The sequence below is a fragment of the Martes martes genome, assembly GCF_963455335.1.
Source record: "Martes martes genome assembly, chromosome: 6".
Lineage (NCBI taxonomy): Eukaryota > Metazoa > Chordata > Mammalia > Carnivora > Mustelidae > Martes > Martes martes.
In genome coordinates, this window is record NC_137893.1 from 130035042 (window position 1) to 130058463 (window position 23422).

Sequence of the window (23422 nt, forward strand, 5' to 3'; positions counted from 1 at the left end):
CTGTATCCTTCTGCCGTATTAAAGTCTACCCACCAGTATGACCATATGCTAAGGCTTATTGTCAATTACTGAATCTGCATGTGGCCTTGAGGACCCCAGAACACACCCCCTCTTCAGAAAGCGACTTTAATACCACCCCCCACCACCACCACTTGAGGGTAGGCCAGACTTAATGACTTGCTTCCAAAGAACACAGTAGGAAAGCAAAAACACAGACTTCATAGTAAAGACAATGAAGGTTGACATCATCAGTGATGTCATGGTGATAACATGTACCCTCTGATGTAATGTGACAAGAGCACTTCCCCAAAACCCATAACCCAGTCTAATCTTAAGAAAAACATCAGACAAACCCAGATTGGGAGACATTCTACAGGCTACTGGCCAGTATTCAAGACTGTAAAAGTCATGAAAAACAAAGAAAGATAACCGTCACAGGCCGAAGAAGACGAACAAGACAGTCGAGTAAATGCAATGTGGTACCCTGGATTAGGTTCCAGAATAAAAAGAGGACCATAATGGAAAAACCGATGAAACCCAAATAAAGCCTAGTATTTCATCAACAGTAATGTATCAATGTTAGTAGGGAGATATTAGTAGGGAGAGAAATTGAGTGAGGCATATATGAGAACTATTTATACTACCTTAGTAACTTCACCGTCAGTTTAAAGTTAATACAAAATAAGAAGTTCATTTAAAAGAGAAGGGTAGTAAAATTTAAAGTTAATACAAAAAGTATTTTTGTTTAAAGTTAATACAAAATAAGAAGTTCATTTAAAAGAGAAGGGTAGTAAAACTGTAAAGAAATAATAAGTTAATTGTATTGCTGAGGTTTTTATTTTGTTCTGAGCTACTCTTAGCTCTTCTTCTTCATTTTGCTTTGGGCCGCTACAGAGCAGCTATGGCCAGATTTTTACTAATTTTTCCACAGTAAAAATGAAAAAGTTATACAAAGGTTGAGAAAGAATCAAAAGTGAATCCTGTACTTATCACCAATCAACAGTTCTCAACTCCTGGCTTTTTTTGTTCCCTCTGTAACAATGCATACCTTCGCCTGCCCACAATTCTAGATTCTTTTGAAACAAATCCCAAACAGCACATCATTTCAACATCTTTAAAAGACAAAGACTCCTCTGTAAAAAAAAAAAAAAAGAAAAGAAAAAAAGTACATGGGCGCCTGGGTGGCTCAGTTGATTAAGGGACTGCCTTTGGCTCAGGTCATGATCCTGGAGTTCTGGGATTGAGTTTTGCACTGGGCTCCCTGCTTGTCAGGGAGTCTGCTTCTCCCTCTGACCCTCCCTCTTCTCATGCCCTCTCTTTCTCATTTTCTCTCTCTCAAATAAATAAAATCTTTTAAAAAAAAAGTTAAAAAAATATAGTAAGACCACCTCTCTGTCCCTTTCTCTCCTCACACTCACACACACATACACACACACACACACGTGCACACACGTGCTCAATAATTCTTTAATACTATTAAATATCAAGGTGATATTCCCATTTCCTCAAGTGTCTCATTAATGTTCTTTTTTATCCCCATTTAAACCAAAATCAAAGTAAAACTTATATATTGCAACTGATTAATATGTTTCTTAAATCTTCTCAATCTACAGCTTTCCCCTCCATCACTTTTTTCTTTGCAATTTGTTGAAAAAAAAAAAAAAGTGAGTCATCTGTTCTGCAGTTTCCCACAGTCTGTTATTTGGCTGAATGAACCCCTGTGGTGTAATTTAACATATCCCTTTGTCTGTTCTCTTTCCTGTAAATTAGTAGTTAGAACTAGAGGCTTGATCAGATTCAGGGTTTTTTTTTTTTGTTTCCAAGAGTATTTCAGAGGTGGGCTGTGTACTTTCAGCAGGATGTTGGTAGCATTCCGTCTTCGTTTATCAGCAGGAATACTTCTGGGAAAAAAAAAATTTCCTCTCAACTATTTAGTTACTCTTAGGAATGCTTACATGTGAACGGCAAAATAAAGCACTTGATTATTTCCTCTTATTTAACAGTTAAAAATAATGATTTGGTTCCCTAGTATTCTCTAAAGGTTTCTGTTTGTTTCTACACATTCCTATGACTCACGGAATTAACATATTTGAAGTTTTCAAGCCATTACATTATTTTTCCTTTCTGGTGTTCAAACTGTCCTATCTTTGTCCAGTGGGAGCCCAGTCAAGTGGGCTCTGCAATGCTTTAGACAAAATTGTATGTTCTTGGGGTGCCTGGGAGGCTCAGTGGGTTAAGGCCTCTAACTTCAGCTCGGGTCGTGGTCCCAGGGTCCTGGAATCATGTCCTGCATTGGGCTCTCTACTCAACGGGGAGCCTGCTTCCCCCTGCCCTCTGCCTGCCTCTCTGCTTACTTGTGATCTCTGTCTAATAAATAAATAAGATTTAAAAAAAAATTGTATGTTCTTCAGTAGCTGCTTTGCTTTCTGATACAACTGGGTGCTCCAGGCTCACCTTGTAGATTTCTGGACTCAGACTTGGAATCAGCAGGTCTCTAAACACCACTAATATTTAGGAATAGTATTTGAGAATGAACACTAGGGGCGGTCACTGCTACTGGGTCTGTCATTATTTCTAGGGCTTTCAGTGGACAAGGCTACAAAACAGGTTAAGTGCTTTTAAAAGATACATTTTGAGTTCATACTCACAAATTAAGAATAAAGTTTTTAATTACTGTTCTGTTACCCGTTTCTTTGCAGTTCTCGAAAACACCAACAGAACTAGCATTGGCTTTATCACCACTTCACTCGAAAGACAATGACGACAATAGCTTCAACAAAATGATTACTGCAAACAACTTAAGGATTGGTTTGCTGTTGCTGCTGCTGTTCTGAAGGGATCTTCCATTAGGAACGTACCACCAAACTGCCGGGTTTCAAAGTTACTTGCAACAGAATTGCTCTCTGCATGCCAAGGCAACCATCCAGAAACACTGGTTTGTTTTTTGATGCTTTACTTGATTTTTAGGATCTGTTCCTTAAAACTTAATTTTTTATGTAAAATATTTACATGTCTCCAAAATTACATCTATAAAAAATGTATACATTCAAAAAAGTCTAGCTTCTATCCATGTCCTTTGCATTGTATTCCTTCCTAACTCTCTCCATAGGTAATTATTTTAAAAACTTTATCCTACCACTGTCTTAAGTATGTGGATATACATACATGTATACACACATATACACACACAGGCATGTATGTGGATGTGGATGTATTTGATGTGAAAATGCTGGAGTTTGGAGTGAATGGTCAAGAAAGAACTCTTGAGGTGTCTTCAGGGCAAAAAGGTGGTTTTCTTAAAGCCTGGGGACAGGACCTGTGGGCGGAAAGGGCTGCACTGGGGTTGTGAGGATGACTGATTGGGGATAGCATAAGTCTCTAAGGAATTTGAGATCAGGCATGTTCAGGGGGGTATGGCCATAGATGTCTCCCTTAGGAATTTGGAAGCACGGTTTCCAGGACCTTGAGGGACTAGGTGTTATGAGGTAATGGTCATTTACTACTGTTCAGTAAACCCTTAGTCATGACACCCTTCAGAAGTTTATCAGGGGGCCACATGCTTGGAGGACTATTGCTAAAATATAAAGAGATATGGGGGTAGAGAAAAGGAAGTTTCCAAAGCAATTTTTGTATGTTAAAGGAGACGGAAAGGATCCTGGAAATCGGGCTGGTATTAAGCTAAGGCTGGTATTAAGCTAAGGCTGCCTTTTGCCTTTAGCAAAGCATTAACACAGAGGCAGTTGAGCTCCGAGAAGGTGGTCACTCTGTCTATCTCAAAGATTTGTCAATGGGCTGTAAGTTGTAAGGAAATTTAATTTTCTCTCTTTTGCCTTTATTCTCTCCATCGTATTTATTCATATGTATGTGTAAGTATATATATATTTCCAATTCCTTCCTTCTTAAATGGAAACATGACATACAGACTATTCTTACATCACTCTATGAGGGAACCTCATAAATGCACATACACAACGTATATAATCTTTTTCTGTATGGTCATGTGATCTGTTTGTTCTCTCTCTCTTTTGGCATCTCTTTCACTCTTGAGAAGAACTCGGCATTTTTGTTCTCATGGTTATGTTTACATTAATACTTTATATAATATCCTTGGGCTCCACTTTTTTGGTCACTGTCTACTGGTTCCCTACTATAAGTAGTATTAATATTAGGATCACCTCCTTCTCTAGCTTTCACAGTCCTTCAGGATCCAACGTGAAACAATGTCCTTTTACTCCCAGTTAATATTTATAAGGCAACAAAAGACAATATTCTACTTTTCATATACACTGCCTTCGGCCTCCACTTTCTGCCAGACCGCGTCTGCACTAACAGAAAGCAGCCACTGCGTGCTATACTCTCTCCCTTACAACTACCATTCAGTCTTAGTTTTGTAAGTAAATACGTATTTAATGCTTACCAACTATTGTTAGGTAGAAGTCCTACCAACTATTTAGGTCATCTGAAACTCACTCTGTGGCTTAGATAATAGGTTCCTCAGGAAAGGCTTATTTGAACAATATTTGCAGAGTCCTGTATGACCCAGCAACAGTGGATCTGTGGTCCCCACAGCTCGGGGTCAGTTAGGCTAGACATAAAATCCCCGGATTTTCAAATCCATTGTCTTCTAGCATAAGACAGATAAGTCTGTTAACAATCAGGTCTTCTTCCCCATTTTGTCTATATGCCCAAAGAAAAAATTTTTTCTATGAAATCCAATAGATTAATAAAATTTCTCACTATAGGCCCTTCTGGGTTAATTTTCCCTGACAGCTGTGTGCCCTTCCATAAAATTTCACTAGTATTTTATTTCAAGAAAGCTTTCTTGAATTTTAGTTTTCACATTTGTTCTATTATATCACTTTGGCTTTCTTCTCTAGGGGCTGATTATCAGACATACACTGTATTGTATCTGCTGTATTTACTATCAAAAACTACTCCTTCCTCTTGAATTCTTTTTATCTCTTTCACTATGTCTTAAATTTCAAACAAGGACTATCCATTGTGTTTATTCACTCCTGAGTTCCTTCTAGTTTAGTTTTCATTCCTGAAATAATTTTTAAAATTTTTTTCCTGAATTTTTCACCTTAGCTTTTTTTTTCCATTTCTGTTTTAGCCAATCAATTTTGAGTTTTTCTGATTCTGATTTATACCATTTTTTCCTCACCTCTAATAATTTTCTTATGCTTCCCAAGCTCATTCTAAATATTAGGGCATCGTTTTTGTGGTCATACTTCATTGCCTTAAAGGACATTACTGTTATGGGATTTGACTCCTGCTTACTTTTAAGTGAAATTAGTTATCCTCTGTTTTTAGAAGGGAAGGGTGGTCAGGACAGCCTTTCAAATTTGAAAGTTCTAGAATCACTTTTCCTGCTGTTTCACAAAGTCTTCAATCTCCTTTAGTTTCTCTGGGGTGCAGGGCCCTGTTCTAGAAGGGTGTTTTGGTTTGTGAGTTTCAAACTCATAGGTGGCTTCAGCCTAAAGATTTTCCTGTGGTCTGTTACCACTCACTCAGAAATTAGAGCCTGTGAGGTCCCCTCCGAAGGTTCTACTTTTTCCTCAGAATGGCCCTTCAAGCACCCCTGATAGTAATTTTGAGGTTTTCTAGCACTCAACGCTTCACAAGACCCTTAGGCATTCTCCCATGTCTCCCTTCTGTTTCTGATTCCACAGAAACCTTTTAGCTGTTGGTGATTGGGTCTCCTGGTATTTGGGGAACATCTTGTCCCCTGGTTTTATTACAGATGTTGCTTGGTTTTGCTATCCTAGCTGCTCTATCTCTATGGACAGATTGAAGCGAAAAATCAGACCAGTTATGTCAAAGCTGCTGCCACCTTGCTCCCGATGGCACTGGAATCTGAATGAATCAAGACTATAGAGATTTTTGCATTCTTTACGGTACATTTTTTCTTTATCAAAATGCAAAAAAGTGGTCCTCAATTCAAATACAAAGACAATGAAGAACAGAAACAGGAGTTTTGTAGTTCCATTCAAATTATAGGTCTTACTCTAGGGTCCATGGATGGGCTCTGGGATTCCAGAATGCCTTTGAAATTGTACTCAAATTGAATAATATATAACGTCCTCTACATATTCTTCTGGAAGAAAAAAATTCTCCAAGGACACCATGATGTACTAAAGTTAAGAAACAGTATCAAAGTTAAAACAAAATATAAAGTTAAGAATCCCTATCAAAACACCAATAGCATATTTCAGAAATAGAACAAATAATACTGAAATTTTCAAGGACCCACGAAAGAACCCGAATAGCCAACACAGTCTTGAGAAAGAAAAACAAAGCTAGAGGTATCATAATCCCAGGTTCCAAGGTATACTACAAAGTTGTAGTAATCAAAACAGTACATAGAACTGGTACAAAAATCATACACAGGTCAATGGAACAGAATAGAGAGCTCAGAAATAAACCCATGCTTATATGCTCAATTAAGCTATGACAAATGAGGCAAGAAAATACAATGACAGAAAGATAGTCTCTTCAATGAATGGTGCTGGGAAAACTATAGCCACATGCAAAAGAATAAAACTGGACCACTTTCTGACACTGTACACAAAAATAAACTCAAATGGATTGAAGACCTAAATGTGAGGTCTGAAACCATAAAAATCCTATCAGAAAACACAGGCAATGATCTCTTTAATACTGGCCTTAGGCAAAAGCAACAAAAGCAAAAAGAAGCTATGGGATTACACTGAAGTAAAAAGCTTCTGCACAGCAAAGGAAACTTATCAACAAACTGAAAAGACAACCTATTGAATGGTAGAAGACATTTGCAAATGATATATCTGATAAGAGGTTACTATCCAAAATACATAAAGAACTTATACAATTCAACACCAAAACCAAATAATCCAATTAAAACATGGGCAGAGGATCTGAATAGCATTTTTTTTTTTTAAGAAGACATACAGACAGCCAACAGACACACAAAAAGATGCTCAACATCACTCACCATCAGGGAGATGCAAATTAAAATGATAATGAGATATCACTTCACACCTGTCAGAATGGCTAGAATCAAGAAGACAAAAAACACCAAGTGTTGTCAAGGATATGGAAAAACGAATCCCTGTGTAGTGTTGGTAGGAATGCAAATTGGTACAAACACTATGGAAAACAGTATGGAAGTTCATCAAAAAATTAAAAATAGAGGGGTGCCTGGGTGGCTCAGTCGTTGGGCGTCTGCCTTTGGCTCAGGTCACGATCTCGGAGTCCTGGGATCGAGCCCCACATTGAGCTCCCTGCTCAGCGGGAGGCCTGCTTCTCCCTCTCCTAATCCCCCTGCTTCTGTTACCTCTCTTGCTGTGTCTCTATCTGCCAAATAAATAAATAAAATCTTTAAAAAAAATTAAAAATAGAATCTACTACTGGGCATTTACCAAAAGAAAATGAAAACACCATTTTTGAAGACATAGGCACCCCTAGGTTTACTGCAGCATTATTTACAATAGCCAAGATATGGAAGCAACAGAAGTGTCCATTGATAGATGAATAGATACAGAAGATGTGAAGTGCGTGCGCATACGCGCGCGCGCGCACACACACACACACACACTCTGGACTATTTATTACTCAGCCATAAAAAGTGATGAGATCTTGCCATCTGCAACAACATGGATGAACTTACCAGATACTATGGTCAGTGAAATAAGTCAGACAGAAAAGGACAGGGGCACCTCAGTTGATTAAGCACCTGACTTTTGATTTCAGCTCAGGTCATGATCTCAGGGTGGTGAGACTGAGCACTGCATGGGGCTCTGTGCTCACTGGGGAGACTGCTTGAAGATTCTCTCCTTCTTCCTCTACCCCTTCCCCCCAAAATTAATCAATCAAAAAAAAAAAAGGACAAATACCATATGATTTCACTTATATGTAGAATCTAAAAAAATAATACAAAGAGCAGAAATAAGTCTACAAATACAGAAAACAAGGAGATGGTTGCCAGAGGGGAAGGTGGGGGGGGATGGGCAAAATGAGTGAAGGGGGTAACAAGTACAGGCTTCCACTTATGGCATGAGCAAGTCTCAGGGATAAAGGACACAGCACTGGGAATATAGTCAATGGTATTATAACGCATTGTATGGTGACAAATGGTAGCTATATCTGTGGTGAACACAGTATAACATATAGACTTGTTGAATTACTACCTGTAGACCTGAAACTAATGTAACATGTGTCAATTACACTTCAATAAAAATAAAAATTAAAAAAGAAGCACTTACTTAAAAGGTTATTTCTTCTAGCAGACAAACTGGTGGTCTTACATTGTAGAAAGGGAGTTTGTAGCCTTGTTCATTTAAACAACAAATAGGCCCAATGATGGTGTTATATAAGACAGGATGTTAGAAATTTTCTTTCAATCACTAAACTCGTCAGTCTCACAAGATTTAAAACCATATTGTGTGTATGTGTGTATATATATGTCTAAAACATGCTATATGGGACAGACTTTATCCTGACATTTAATAATCTGACAGTTACTCTAATACTCTAACCAAAAATGAGAGATCAGGATGTCATGTGAAATTCTAGTTTGTCCTGCCTTTTAAGGAATTTTCTCTCCATTAATTCAACCCAACCCACATTCAAACTCATGGACACAATCCCTTCTGACTCTGTAATTACCATATTCATTTGAATCCCTTTTTTTTTGGCCTCTAATTTTAATCATTTTCTCTATTTTTCCCCCTTAGGGGCTAACATCCATTTTTCTTTCTTAGCTCAAACACCACCCCCTCCATGAGAATTTTCCTCCCACCTCTGATGGGAGTTGCTTCTAGAGTTGTTTCCTCTTGAGATATCAAGTGCTTTGTGCTTATTTTATAATAATTCCACCATTAAAACTCACTGTTTATATGTCTTTTTCCCCCTAGATTGTAAGCTTCCTGGAGGTAGACTGCTTCTTATTTATTTTTATCTATCTCCTTGACATTATTTCTGGATCCATTCTTCTCTCTTCCTATCAGTCCCCAAATACTATTTGGAGTGGTAAATGTGCCTGTACAGACTGCTTGCTATTTCCCATCTGCCTTCTTTTTTGTTACATGAAATGCAGATGTCGTGGTTAGAGCTCCCAAAGCCACCTTGAAAGCGTAAGGATAGGAGCAACACTCCGGGAGGTAGAAGGCAAAGTTAGAAGAAAAAGTTGACTCCAGCCCTGGGTATTGAGAGAAAAATAAATACTTGTTAAAAAGTCACCATTTTTTAGGTTACTAGTTTAGTTACTAGTAACAAAACACATTCCTTACTGATATACCTAGGTAATCAGTAACAATTCAATAAAGCATTCAAAGAATAAAATTTTCTAAAACTGAAATAAGCAACCAGAGGGGAAGAGGTGGGGGGATGGGCAAAATGGGTGAAGGGGAGTAGGAGACAACACGCTTCAGTTAACAAACTGAATAAACAGGTCATGGGGATAAAAGGTACAGCCCAGGAAATATAATTAATGGTACTGTGATAGCACTGTATGATGACAAAGGGAAGCTACACTTGTGGGGAGCACAGCATAATGTATAGATTTGTTGAATCACTATGCTGTACACCTGAAATTGTGTGTCAACTATGATTCAATAACGGAAGTTATTCATTTAAAAAAGAGACTTATGAAACTAAAAAAAAAAAAGAAAGAAAGAAAGGAATTTGTATAGGACCATATACCCCAAAAGCACTCCAGCAAAGCTCACTAGCAGTTCCACATGGAGAGGCCATGACCTCTCCCCTGCAGCTAGAAAGATTATGGTCCAGCAGACAATGTCGCACCCACAGACCCACTGAACTAATGCTCACTGAAAGGGCTCTACTGAGATCTCTGTGCACTGGAATCAACGACATGGAATCATGCAGAAAAGATCTGCATAAAGTCAGAAGAAAGATAGTCAACTGTCCAGAAATACTAACAAGCACAAAAAGAGAGCTTAAATATAATAGAACTTCAATAATTTATGTAATGCTGCCACCATGTGGCACTTGTTCCCCTCTTCTAGAAATAAAATTTTGTAAAGAAAAAGATGATTGTTCCCCTGCGCATTAACTTTCCGAAACACAGAAACTATAAACAACTTTAGTTTGAAATACTAGCCAGGTTTTCTTAAGATGAACTACATTTAAATGTGAGAGAGATGAAAGTTCTAGGAAGTCCTGATAATTCTACTTCACCATTCCTCTCTGCCCAACCATGCCACCTAGGGACAAATTAGGGGATGTTATTGTCTGCAGCAAGATACGAAAGAGCTGTAAATTATGCAGGTATAAATTCAAATCAAAAGCCTCTAAAATGCTTTCAGCTTTTTCCTTCTAACTTGAAGGGAAATGTCAGAACACGATACACAAAAAAAGTTAGTTGAACCTAATACACAGGAAAGTTTCCACACTACTCTAAACCCTCAGGAAGACCAACTAGGAAGGTTATCATGTAAAAAGCCCGGATCAGGTATGCGGAAAGAAAAGGATTTGGGGCAGCTGGATGGCTTAGATGGTTGTGCATCCAACCATCTAAGCCATCCAGCTGCCCCAAATCCTTTTCTTTCCTTTCTTTCCTTTTCTTTCCTTTTCATCCCACTCTTAGTTTCAGCTCAGGTCATGATCTCAGGGTCCTGAGATCAGCCTCCCCCCGACCCCATCAGGCTCCACATAGGGCACTATGCTCACTGAAGGGTCTGCTTGTCCCCCTCCCTCTGTTGCTCTCTTCACTTGCCCTCTCTCTCTCTCAAATTTTAAAAAAATTAAAGAAAACCATTTAAAGGAGTTATGTTACACTTGGTTGAAGATAACCACTTAAACTTAGCTGACAAGATATTTTTGAGTCCTTCAGAGGTCAGTCTTTAATGACAATATGAGAATGCTTCATGAAGGGTGGGTCTGTCTTCTTCACCAGGATAGCACTGGTTCCTGACATTCTGTCTCACACAAAACAAGTGCTTGAGACACTTAAAGAATAAGCTTCTTTCTATCACACCCGGTGTGATCATTTCCTTCTCTAGTAAACATTTTTCTAATTTTAGCTCATGTCATTTGCTTAGCAAATATCTATTTTCCCTAAAATGGAACTTATTCTTGTTCAAATTACTGCAAATTCTGAATTAGAACATTTTTATTTGACTGTATTTGCTACCATCTTTCTCTTAATACTAACAGTTAACAACATTCATCAAACATCTCTATGTCACGGATTTCTTAAAGATAACATACCATTTAATCCTCGCGAGAACTGTACAGTAGATATTATTGCTCCCATTATTAAGTAGGCACCTTAAGCCTTAGTAAAGCAGGTAATCTTAGCTGGTAAGGAGGAGGGGCAGGATTTGAGCCCAAAGACGTCAGGCTTCAAGGCCCATGTTCTTTTTCCCCTCCTCAATATAGCCTCCTTTCCTGACACAGGGCTCGGTCTCACAACCCTGAGATCATGACCTGAGCCAAAATCAAAAGTCAGACATTTAACTGACTGAGCCACGCAGGCACCCTGGTTTAGGCATTTTTTAATACAACAGAGAATAAGGCATTTCTATACAATGAAGAGTCCTGAGTCTTATGGTACCTCTATTCTAATGAAGGAAGACAGGTAATAAATAAGAAACAAGAAAAATATCAGGTAGTTACAAGAGCTTATTGTAGGCAAAATTCTAAGATGGCACTTAAGACCCCCACCCCACAGTGTACACACACCTTCTCCGAGTTATTCAATCAAGCCCTAATCGAGGTGCTACTGTATATATATATTCTACAGATTTATTAAGGTCCCAAATCAGTTGACTTTAAAAAGGGGAGATTCTCTTCAGTGGCCCTGACTTAATCAGTGAGTCCTTTACAGAGTCTAGGCTCTTCCTGGCAAGCATGAGAGGGAGGGACTCCATGTGAGTGAGACTGACTTATGGTTTTGTTTTTGTTTTTCTGGTTTAAGTAATGCATACACCCAATGTGGAGAGTCACATGCTCTACCAACTGAGCCAACCAGGTGTCCCCAATTTATGGCTTTGAAGATGGAAGGGGCCACCTGTCAAAGAATGTCAGTGGCCCCTAGGAGTTCAGAGGGGCCCCTGGCTAAGACCAGATAAGGAAATGGGAACTTCACTGTACCAGGGAAAATAACTGGACTCTGAGCTTCAAATAAGAACAATGTCTGACCAACACCTTGATTTTGGCCTTGGAAGACTCTTAAACATAAAATCCAGCCATACCATGCCCAAACTTTATTCTCACCATGGAACTGGTAATAATCTTCATATAACATGATAAGGGAATCATTTCTGGATAATATTCTGTGTGTCCCAGATTATCCGAATCCCACCACACAGTAATGATGATAATAAAGAGAGCTAGCAGTTATTTATTCTTAGATACCAAGTAATATTCTCAAATACACACATACAGACACATGCATTGGGTGCACATGCATACCTTTGATCTTTACACCCACCCTGTGAATCAGGTGTTATGCAAATTTTAAGTAAGTCTGTTGAACTCAGAAATGGTATCTGAGCTGCAGCTCTGTCCCTCATCTGGAGTGCTCTGTGCCGCAGGCTTTCTGTTTTAAAGGATTTATGAAAAGGTTCTTTCCTTTTGGCAGGTTTAGACTTCCTGTCTGGTTGGGGTCTTATTTAAAAACAGCACCCCAACTCACACAGCATCATGAGATTTGTGTGTGCAACACCGTTTACCATCTATCTGACAACAGCTCGGGGCGTTACTGTCTAATGCACAATGAACCAATGACACATGTGCCAAACACCAGGAATATGAAACAGGACGGCAGGCTGGTGCTTCAGTATTGCTGGAGCACAGCATGAAATGTTGGGTGGCAGACAGTAAAGCCAACAAGGTAGGGGCCAAGAGAAGGATGTTTGGACATCCTGTAGACAGCAAATATTATTAAAGGGTTTTAAAAAGCGAAGTAACATCAGAGCATTCCGGCAGCATGGTAAAGACTAGATTTGACTGGGGTGATGAAGCAGGAACACAAATCAGAAGGGATGGAGATATTATGAGTAATATCCAGGAGAAATGGTCACTGAAAGTGGCCCTAACCGGTTAAGAACAGCCAAGGATGAGGCTCATGCTTTAATCTGAGTACTTTGTACTCAGTATCAGTTGATACTACAACTGAGAAAAAAAATATAGAATGAATCTGGGAGACCTACACCCATGAGTCTTTAAGATCTTTTTTTCACTATATCTCATTTAAAGATGAAGAAAACTGAGATCAACAGATATTCAATACTCCAGAGTAGGCACCAGCACTTGAACCCAAGTCTCCTGCTACTTAGTCTTACGCTCCTTCCATGAATGGTAATGCCTTTGAATGAGTTTTCCTTTGCCCGTTTTATGACTACGCGAATGGAAATCAGAGATGTTAAAATCAGAGAAATCCCTTTCTGTACATGAACACACTAACAACTAGGGCAGTATTTTTACAAAATAAGTTTTAAATACTTACTTCAAATTCTTTCACAAAATAACGGGTTTCGCCTTGAATAACTGGTCTGTGATCTAAAAGCCTTGAATGAATTTCTCCAAGGTCTATAAAGACAAAATGAAATTCAGAGTTAATCCACGCTGTGTGGCGCAATCTCTACGACCTCTAGTTTGTTTTGCTCTTCCCAATTCCCATGAATAGATGTAGGTTAAAATCTAGTTTAGACCTGGAGTGAGAGGAAATCTCACCCATGGCCAGTAAGTTGGCGTAAGTACTTCGGAGAGCAATTCGGCGATATCTGATAAAGCTCAAGACATGCATACCCAGCAATTTCATGCCTGTGTGCACACCCCAGAAAAACTCCTACACAGATGAAAGACATTTACAAATGTTTACTACAGCATGAGTATAAGGTCAAAAGAAGAAAAAAAGTTAACAATGGAAACACACTTAGACAACGGAATACTAGAAATCAGCAGGTAAAATCGAATACACTACAGTTACATTTATTAACATGGATAAATCTCACAACTATAACGCTCAACAAAAAAGCAAGTTTCAGAAGGATAAAACCATTGTATATATGCAGAAGACACTTCCTGTTGGGACACATACAGAAGCAATAATATTAGAAAGAAACACATGAAAATGATAAAGAGTGGGGCTCCTCGGTGGCTCAGTGGGTTAAAGCCTCTGCCTTTGGCTCAGGTCATGATCTCAGGGTCCTGGGATGGACGCCTGCATTGGGTTCTCTGCTCAGCGGGAGCCTTCTTCCCTTCCTCTCTGCCTACTTGTGATCTCTGTCAAATAAATAAATAAAATCTTAAAAAAAAAAAAAAGAAAATGATAAAGAGCAAAACCAAGACAGTGGTTACCTTTAGAGAGGAGAGAGAACAATGCAACTAGAGCAAGGTTCCTAGTGAGCTTTGAACATTTATTTATTAAGATGGGTGGTGAATGTGCATTATAGGTTTTTGTATTTTTTGATAAGTCTGAAAAAGTTGTGAATTTTAAACTGTTTTTGGTTAAGTCATTCTACTCATCCTACTTTGTAACAACTATAAAATTTAAGAGGTAAACCTCAAACTTCCTGGAGGAAATTAGATCTCCAAATAAAAACATGTAACTTTCATGTTCATTTACTGGCATAACCTGTTCCTCTAATTTTTTATTTTTGCAGACATGCCATGGGGCATATTTCAATTCTTTATTTAAGGAGTCTTAATAGAATACAAATGGGGAAGTATGCTAAGTACAAAAATATAAAGAGAACTATTATTTCTGCTTATGTCCTTCAATGGTTCATTACCCAGAACACTTCTGTAAGAAAATAATAGGAGTTCATTAAAAAAAAAAAAAAAGTTCTATGCTGAGTTAAGTTTGGGAAACATTAGATAAAATCAAGTTAGACACGTTCTTTCACCTCAGATCTTCTGGAAGCCTATAGTTTACTTATATGAACTATTAATGCCCAAGTGAGGGCTACAGTGTGCAGAAATGCGTGGACCTTATTTGATAAGAGAACCTATGTGGCAAAGAGTATCTGTTCACATTTCAATAAATACCAGCGTCTCTGAAACGCAACTGGCTAACAGGCTGAAGTTCAATCCTCCTAGTAGCCACACACGGTCCTCCAGGTCTGGCTCCAGCCTCTTCTCCCCCCACATTGGCAATTCTGAACTAGTTGCAGTTTTCCAAACATATCAAGCTCCTCATATGTCCTTGCTATAGTCCATGCTCTGGAACCCTTCCCCAATCCCTGCTCTTCCTTCAAAACTGCTCAGATTCCACACTTCTTGAAATTTTCATCTGTTCTATTCAGCTTCCTCCTAGGTTTCAAGGACTGTCCCCACTTAATGCTCCCACAGCACCTGGGGCAATTACTTCTATCATACTACTTACTGTATTGTCCTGAAACTGTATCTCTCTTCCAGCGAGTATCTCAGAGACCACATTATTTATATCATCCACAGAAGACATATGGGTTAACATGTATCTTTCTAAAGGACAGAAAAGGCACTAAGCTTTGCTGATTTGAACTGGGGAGCCTGATATAATGAGAATTTACTTGGCCTTTGGAGAGAGAATTCAATTTTCTTTAGAAGTAGATAATGATCACCTCTTAAACCTGACAATCTCCCAAAATTTAAGAGAGTAAAGATCTGGGGAGAAAATACACATGACCACAGAAATGAAGCCACTAACTAGTTTTGTTATAACATTATAACAACAAAGCAAGCACATTTAATGCAGGAGTCCCAAGGATTAGAAATTCTCCAAGTCTGATAGTGTAAATATAAGCTACAGATTTTCACATAAATTCAACCCTAACCTTACCACATGCAAAGCATTCTTTTGTTGTTTGATACATTCTTTTGTCTTCCAAGAGTTCATACTCTAATGTGGGAGCTGGACAGATATCGTTTCACACAAAAGACAGAGATAAGCACTTTAACAGAAGATCAGAACACTCTGTGGCTATGGAACAAGAAGAAACAGTGCACTGTATAGATCTCTCATTATCCAATAAAAGAAGTTTCTCCTCTGTCCCTGAATTTCCAGGCCTTTAGTGTAATATCATATGAAACAATTTACTGCCATTTTTTTTCTGATAACATCCCCCGCATTACCAAACAGATGTTACTCTTCCTCACTACTTCTCAGATCCAGTCCCTTGTTTTCATCCCTGCTTGTCTCGCTAGGACTATTTGAACAGTCACACCTCTCTGTAACCCATTCCACAGAGTTCTTGTCATTTGCAGTAGTGATGTTTACAAAGCTGCCCCCAACACTGAACTAGCACGTACAGAACTACTGCTCCTAGAGGAAATACAGGCTTAGGTTCCTGCAGGCCTCTGGTCACATTTCTGTCAAACCAAAATGTCATTTGTATCACACAGGTTTGTTTACCAACATCCTTGTAAAATATGCCAGTCTTGGCATTCCAAAAACGGCCCTTCCAATATAACAATTTCTCCTGTATAACACTTACCCGTTATTTTTATCCATATAACTTCCTTCACCTGCAAGTCGAACGTTTTTCACACTGTACCACGTCTGAAAATGCGGCCAGTGTTTAACATTTTCCTGACCTTACCCAACTGACCGTGAATTTCTTTGGCTTTTAGCTTCACAACAATGCTGTCCACTACGCTCTCTCAATCACCTCAGGAATCCACAAATATAGCTGCTTTCCCATCACCGCATCACACACTATAAATGATACTTTGGCACTCTCCAGAATGGCCTAACACACAAATTGGTGAATGTTCTTCCTTTTTCCGGATTGTTGACTGATTAACATTTACTAGCACCAAACAGCACTCTAACAGATACCTGAAAGAAACCTCTCTAATACAGCTCTTTCTCTGTAAGGCACAGAGTTTTCTTGTGCTGAAGGGAAACTCAGCACTATACACCTTGGGGATCATTCTAAAAAGCAAAATCACCATCAAAAAGCACAAAAATGTGAAAAATATGGCACTAAATAAAAAGTAAAAAGGACACTTATGTATAGTATAAAAGCTGACACAAAAAGCAGAGCATTGCCTTGCTCAGTCTCAACTACAAATGTGCATGTAGGGAGATTCAAATTTTTCTCTATTCTATGCACCTGGGAATAACCATGAAAGCACCATCACTATTGAATCTGGAGTTACAAATTCATTTTAGCAATTAGGCAAATTCACAAACACCCAATCCACAAGATAAGGATCCATGGTCATCTGCCTGACTGCTTTACTTGAAATACAAACCAGGGCACCTGGGTGGCTCAGTGGGTTAAGCCTCTACCTTCGGCTCAGGTCATGATCTCAGGGTCCTGGAATCGAGTCCCGCATCGGGCTCTCTGCTCAGCAGGGAGCCTGCTCCCTTTTCTCTCTCTCTCTGCCTGCCTCTCTGCCTACTTGTGATCTCTCTCTGTCAAATACATAAATAAAATCTTTTAAAAAAATAAATAAAATAAAATAAAATACAAATCAAACCACACAATTCTCACACTTACTGCTGGATGGCTTCCTGCCATTCCAAAAAAAAAAAAAAAAGAAAGAAAAGAAAAAAGAAAAAAAAAGTCCAATCCCCTTAAAAAGCGAGAAGTCTTCTATGGTCTGATTTCCACCAAACTCTACCTCTCTCAGTCACGCTGTAGCAATGTATAGTTTCCCAAACATGCCATGCTGTTTGAGGCCTCCACACCTTTGCACATGCTGTTCTAAACTCAATCCAAAGGAGCCTTGCCCTCTTTTCTTAACTGTTAAGACCTGACTCTTTAAGACTCAGATCAGACACTCCAGTGTACAGGAAGCCCTTCCTGTTTCCCAGTCCTTACCTCTTAACACCCAAACCATGGGCCAGAAACCCTTAAAAACCTAGGGTACAAGGACAGAAATCATTTATTTATGTTTCCCTTTCACTAGACTCTGGCAATAAAATTCAACAATGAAGGGTTCGCAACCGATGGTCTTCACACAAGGATGAACTAAAAACAGATTTTCAGAATGCAAAGAGTGAAAGGTTCCACAAAAAAAAGCCAAGGAAATTCTACATATATTTGTAATTAAAACTCAATTTTCAATTAACTTGAAAAACTTTCCTTGAATTACCTTTTAAAAAAATCTATGAAAATTTTTAAAAAACTATGTATCAAGGGATACAATCAACAGAGTGAAAAGGCAACCCATGGGATGGGAGAAAACATAAGCAAATCATCCATGAGCAAGGGGGTTAATATCCAGACTATATAGAAAACCCTGACAACAAAAAACTACCTGATTGAAAAATGGGCAAAGGACTTGAACAGACATTTCTCCAAAGATATACAAATAAGCACATAAAAAGATGCTCAACATCACTGATCATTAGGAAAATGCAAATTAAAACGATAAGACAGGACTTCATACCCATTAGAAGGGCCACTGCCAGAGACACAGAATAGCATGTGTTGGTGAGGAGGTGGAGAACCTTTTGCACTGTGAGTGAGACTGTAAAATAGTGCAGCCACTATGCAAGACAGTATGGTGATTGCTCAAAAAATGAAAAACAGAATTATCACTTGATCCAGTGATTCCAGTTCTGGGTATACACTCAAAAGAACGGAAAGCAAGGGCTCAAACAGGTATCTGCATACCGATGGTCACAGCAGCATTATTCACAGCAACAAAAGGCGGAAGCAACCCAAAGGTCCACCCAGAGATGAATGGATACATAAAATGTGGTCTATACATATGGTGAAATAATATTTAGCTTTTAAAAGGAAAGAAATTCTGACACATGCTACAACATGGATACATCGTGGGGACATTATACACAGCGAAATAAGCCAGTCACAAAAGGGCAAATACTGTATGATTTCGTTTACATGAATTATCTAGAGTAGTCACATACAGAGTCAGAAAGTAGAACAGTGGTTGCCAGGGACTAGAGGGAAGGAGGGGATGCGGAGTTAACGATTCATTGGTACCATGAGTTTCAGTTTGAGATGGATGGTGGTGAGGGCTACCCAACAATGTGGATGTCCTAATACCACTGAACTGTACACTTAAGAAAGGGTTAAGATAAATTTTATGTTATATGTACTTCACTGCAATTAAGAACACTTTTAAGTAGCAGTTCACTTAAGATAACATATGTAAACATTTATAATTTAGCCCTAACACTCACGCACCACTTCCACACTCCTAATCAGATTTAAGAGACAACCTGAAGTCTAGAAAAATGGCCACAGCCAGCTGTGCTGGAGCGGTCTACCATCCTGACAGATAAAGTTAAAATGAAATGGTCAGCAACTGAAGGATGTCATTCCCCTGATAGTGAAGGACTCTAGCATATTACGAGGGCTTCAACGCTGCAAGATGTTGGGACAGACGGGATCAGCATAGGGTTAAGAAAGGAGGATAAAAAATTTAAAAAAGAGAAAAGGAAAGGATGAGTATGAGAAAGTACAGAATCTAACTGTCAAAGATCCTGCTACCGGAAAACAGGGTTGTTCTGAGCTTTGGGAAACAAGTACTCAGGTTCGTGAGAATCCAGGATGTAACCTTTTCCCAGAGCAAAGCAATCCAGGATGTAACCTTCTCCCAGAGCAAAGCAGACAAGACAAATGGACATCTGTATACGTGTATGGCGCTTTAATGTTTTAAGATGTTTTCATATAAGTTATCTCATATATGTTTACTCCTCTCATGATCCAGGAGCAGAAAGGGGCAGAGTAAGTAAAGTGGACCACCCAAAGTCACCCAACTCCTAAGCGACCTGCATCGGGGCGCAGGCCCTTCCGGACTCCCCAGCTCCATGCCTCCCTAAGCTTTACAGGACCGTCGTGAGGCAGCGTCCAAAGAAACTCGGTGCTAAAAGTCCCCGGCAAGGGAAAGGGGCGAAGGGGCGGGGCCCAAGACTCACGTCCGCGGCTTTTTCGAAAAAGTAGGCGGGACTGGGTTGGTTGGTTGTTACTGGGATGCACCTGGCGTAGGAAACCAGGCGGGCTCTGGCCACCACTCCCCCAACCTCCCACGAACCCAAGGCCGCCCGGAAACTGGGGGTCGTCCTGGGAGCGGCCGCGGGTCAGAGGGCGCAGCTTGGGAGGTGGAGTGGCGCCGGGCTCCACCACAGCGATAGCCCTACCACTCCGTACCCTTGATAATGAGATGCGCTGGCGAGCCCGCGGTTCCCAGCGAATCCTTCTTCTTGTCGCCGCCGCCCGGGGTGGCCTCACTACCCACAGGAGTCTCCGTCCCTCCGCCACTCATCGCGACCTGCTCCGCCCACCCGCCTCCGCGTTGCGCCTGCGCATACCAGCGCTGCCCGCCTTCCGGGCGCGGCGCGGATTTTGGGCGTCATCAAAGGGCGTAGGGAAAGCTGAGTCTACTTATCGCGCAGTTGCGTTAGTGTAGCCAGAGATGGGGGCTTTAAGAAGCAGATGCCGCCATGCTGGGTTAGGGCAGATGCTGCCGGAATTGGAACGTTAACGTGAACTTCTGTTAATTTCTCCTTGAACTCGCTGGAATTTATTCTGGTTTAGAGAGGTTGGGAGAGAGGGGTTACAGTCGCAGGTTATAAATAGCGGTAGAAGTGTATTATCTCTATTATTACCTGCCACCAGTATTTTATAAAGCATTTCGAGGTGCATTGCCACGTTTGGTCATCATAGCAGCTCGGGGAAACGGTTTTATCATTTCTCTCTAACAAATGAAGAAACAGGGTTAAAGGCTAAGTAACTTGCCCAATCACTTAGGCTCATTCGTGCCCATGTGAAGGAAAAAAAAAGTGTTCTTGGTATTTGTATGTACGAATTTTCAACCGGTTGTTATATGGTCTAAGATAAAATACATGTAATTACGGAAGAGACCGGTTTGCTAGGCAGCTTTGAATTGTGGTCATGAAGTGTCAACTTTGGAGCTGTATGTATCTAATGGCTGCGGTTTGTTAAACTTCATAAAGTTCATCTTGTAATCTCAACAAGTCTTCATGTTTGCCCTAAGTACAATGTGCAGCTTTGCAGTGGCTCCTTCAACTCTTGTGTTCATCCAGTGGTTCTTTCTAAGAATCATCCAGTCTCCCCTTGTCCCTCTCTTTCTGCACACCTCTTACCCTCCAGGGTCTTGCAGCCTAGTGCTGAAGGAGGAACATAACCCAACGTTTAGAATATGAAGTCTATAAATGATAGGATGCAGGAAGGTACAGTACACATGTGACACCTGGAAGTGGGAGGTGGCCAGGAAAGACTTCCCAGAGGAGGCACATATTTGTCCTCAGAACGGGAATGAAGAGGTATTAGGTTGAGTGAGGAGAAGATGGAAATTGGGGTTTTCTAGCAGAGGAAATAAGCCCAAAGGCAAAGATGCATAAAATAGATAAATTAATGCATGAAATGTACACTTGGTTAATTGCAAGTTGTTGAGTCTGGTTTGTAACCTTTCTAGTCCCAATTTCGTTTCCTTAGTTTTAGCATCAACCTCTAGAAAATGTAATTATTTTTAAAGCCCTTCATTGTTCTCCCCACTTCTAAGTACTTTTCTTACTCAAGCTTTCTTCTGCCCCTGCAAGCCTCAATTTCCTTTCAGCTTGTCTTCTTAGTGTCTTTGAAATACTGAAAAACCTGAAAAGTCTCACTATAGTATAGGGAGGTTAATGCTTCTTCCATATTAGTGTGGCTGTTAAATATGCAGATTGTAGGTTCCACATTCAAAAATTCTGTTTCAGTAGTCCTGGGGTAGCAGCTACCTCCCCTTACCCAACTGCTGATTGCTTATAAGTGATAGAAGAATTCTAGGTGCAGTAGTAGTTAAGACTTTGAAACTAGACAGAACTGGATTGAAGTTCTGGCTCTGCCACTTGCCTGCAGTTCCTTCACTGTAAAATGGCAATAAAATATCCATTTGTAAGGTTGTGATGATTAAAGAATATAATACCCATAAAGCCCTTAGTACAATGCTTGGCGCATAGCAAATGCTCAATACATGTTATTATGACTACTATAATTTCCTCTATCTCCTTTTAAAGCCCTGTATAAACTGTTCTCATTCTTCCAATCCACATTTATCACCCACCACTAAAAAATCTTGTACTTTTTTTAGCACTCTACAATCTATAAGATGCTAGCATATATCACATTCCATGTCTCCTTATCTTCTCAGGAAGATTCTCGTGAATCTTCTCATGAACCTCAACCTCTAGTTGAGGTAGCTATTAAAATACCCCCCTTGATTAGTAAACTGAGGGTCAGAGGACATGGTAGAGTATCCAAAGATGACCACGGTGATTCCTTCCCTCCCTGTGTACACATGCAACATGCTGCTTTTTCCATCAAGAGATGGAGTTTGCCCCCCCACCCCCACCCCGCCTTGAAACTGGACTGGCTTTGTTAGAGCTTGGACAAATAGAACATGGTGGCAAAAATGTTGTGCTAGTGTTGGGCCTTGAAACACCTGGTAGTTTTTACTTTTGCTCTCTTGTCGGGAAGTCCAGGTTGTCCCGCTGTAGGAAGGCCATCACATGGAGAAGCACTGGAAGATAAGACATCACATGTAGAGAGAGGCTCTGTGGGGAGAGCTGAGACAGTGAGCAGCCAGCACAAGGCCCCAGATGTGTGAGGGGGCCCTTCTTGGCTCTTTTCATCCCAGCCATCAGCCTTTTTGAATGCAGTCCCATGACCTGCAGTGGGCCTGATCAACACCACACGAAGTCAGAAAACTGCCTCATCTGACCATGGTATTGTGAGAAAGAATGAATTTTGTGGGGGAAATAATACATTGATGAGAAACAGTAAAATTTTGAGAAATGATAAATAAATAAATTCACTAAATGCTGTGTGTTTCAATTATGTCCACCTCTCCTAAACAGAATTTACGATGGATTCCAGTAATCTACATGCTCCCATAAGACGGCATCGTAGCTATCAAATAGCAGAACAGTAGCTCTGGTCTTTAGCAATGTAGCAAAGCCCAATCAGCTAGGCGGTCTTTCCACTGTGCCATGACTATGCCAGGCATATTGCTGCTGCTTCTCTTTAGACACTCCCTTCCTGGAATGCTTTCTTTGCCCCTTCTGCCTATTCAATTCAGTAAGGTTTATTATGTTGTATAATAAAGACTCGGGCTGATCTTTGTTCCTGGTTGCTTGGAGATAACCTCTAAATCTTTGGAATATCTCAAGTGACAGCAGTGTCTTTGTTATTCATGGTGGTCTGAGTTTATGCTAACCAGGTCACTCTTAAGGGCCCTTAGATGTCTTGGGGATGGGTGTTGGCCATGCTTGAAGACCAATGGGTGATGAGAGGGTTGGGGCCTTGAGCCATATAATAACAGTCTGACCTCTGGGGAGTTGAGGGGGACTGGGGACTGAGTTCAATTACACGGTCAATAATTCAAGTATCCACGCCTAAGCAATGAAATCCCCGAAAAAACCTCCTGGACACAGAAGCTCCAGTGAGTTTCCCAGTTGATAATCTCCCACTGATGTATCTAGAAGGTGGGGTATATTGAGGATACAAAAACTTTG

General features: G+C 40.0%; 1 protein-coding gene across 2 annotated transcripts in view; it reads right to left on the reverse strand.

Moving 5' to 3' along the window:
- BLOC1S5 (biogenesis of lysosomal organelles complex 1 subunit 5) overlaps positions 1-20208 on the reverse strand; it is a 43548-nt gene extending 23340 nt beyond the window's left edge. Inside the window, exons 1-2 of one of the 2 annotated variants that reach the window (XM_080806117.1) lie at positions 20058-20208; positions 13451-13533 (exon numbers count right to left, since the gene is read on the reverse strand). In XM_080806117.1, coding sequence (XP_080662243.1) covers positions 13451-13533; positions 20058-20172 — 198 coding nt within the window. In that variant the 5' untranslated portion in view covers positions 20173-20208. Of the gene's footprint in view, positions 1-6970; positions 7030-13450; positions 13534-20057 lie in introns of those variants that run through there. The other variant, XM_080806116.1, reaches the window with a different exon arrangement.
- Between the last annotated feature and the right edge of the window lie 3214 nt (positions 20209-23422).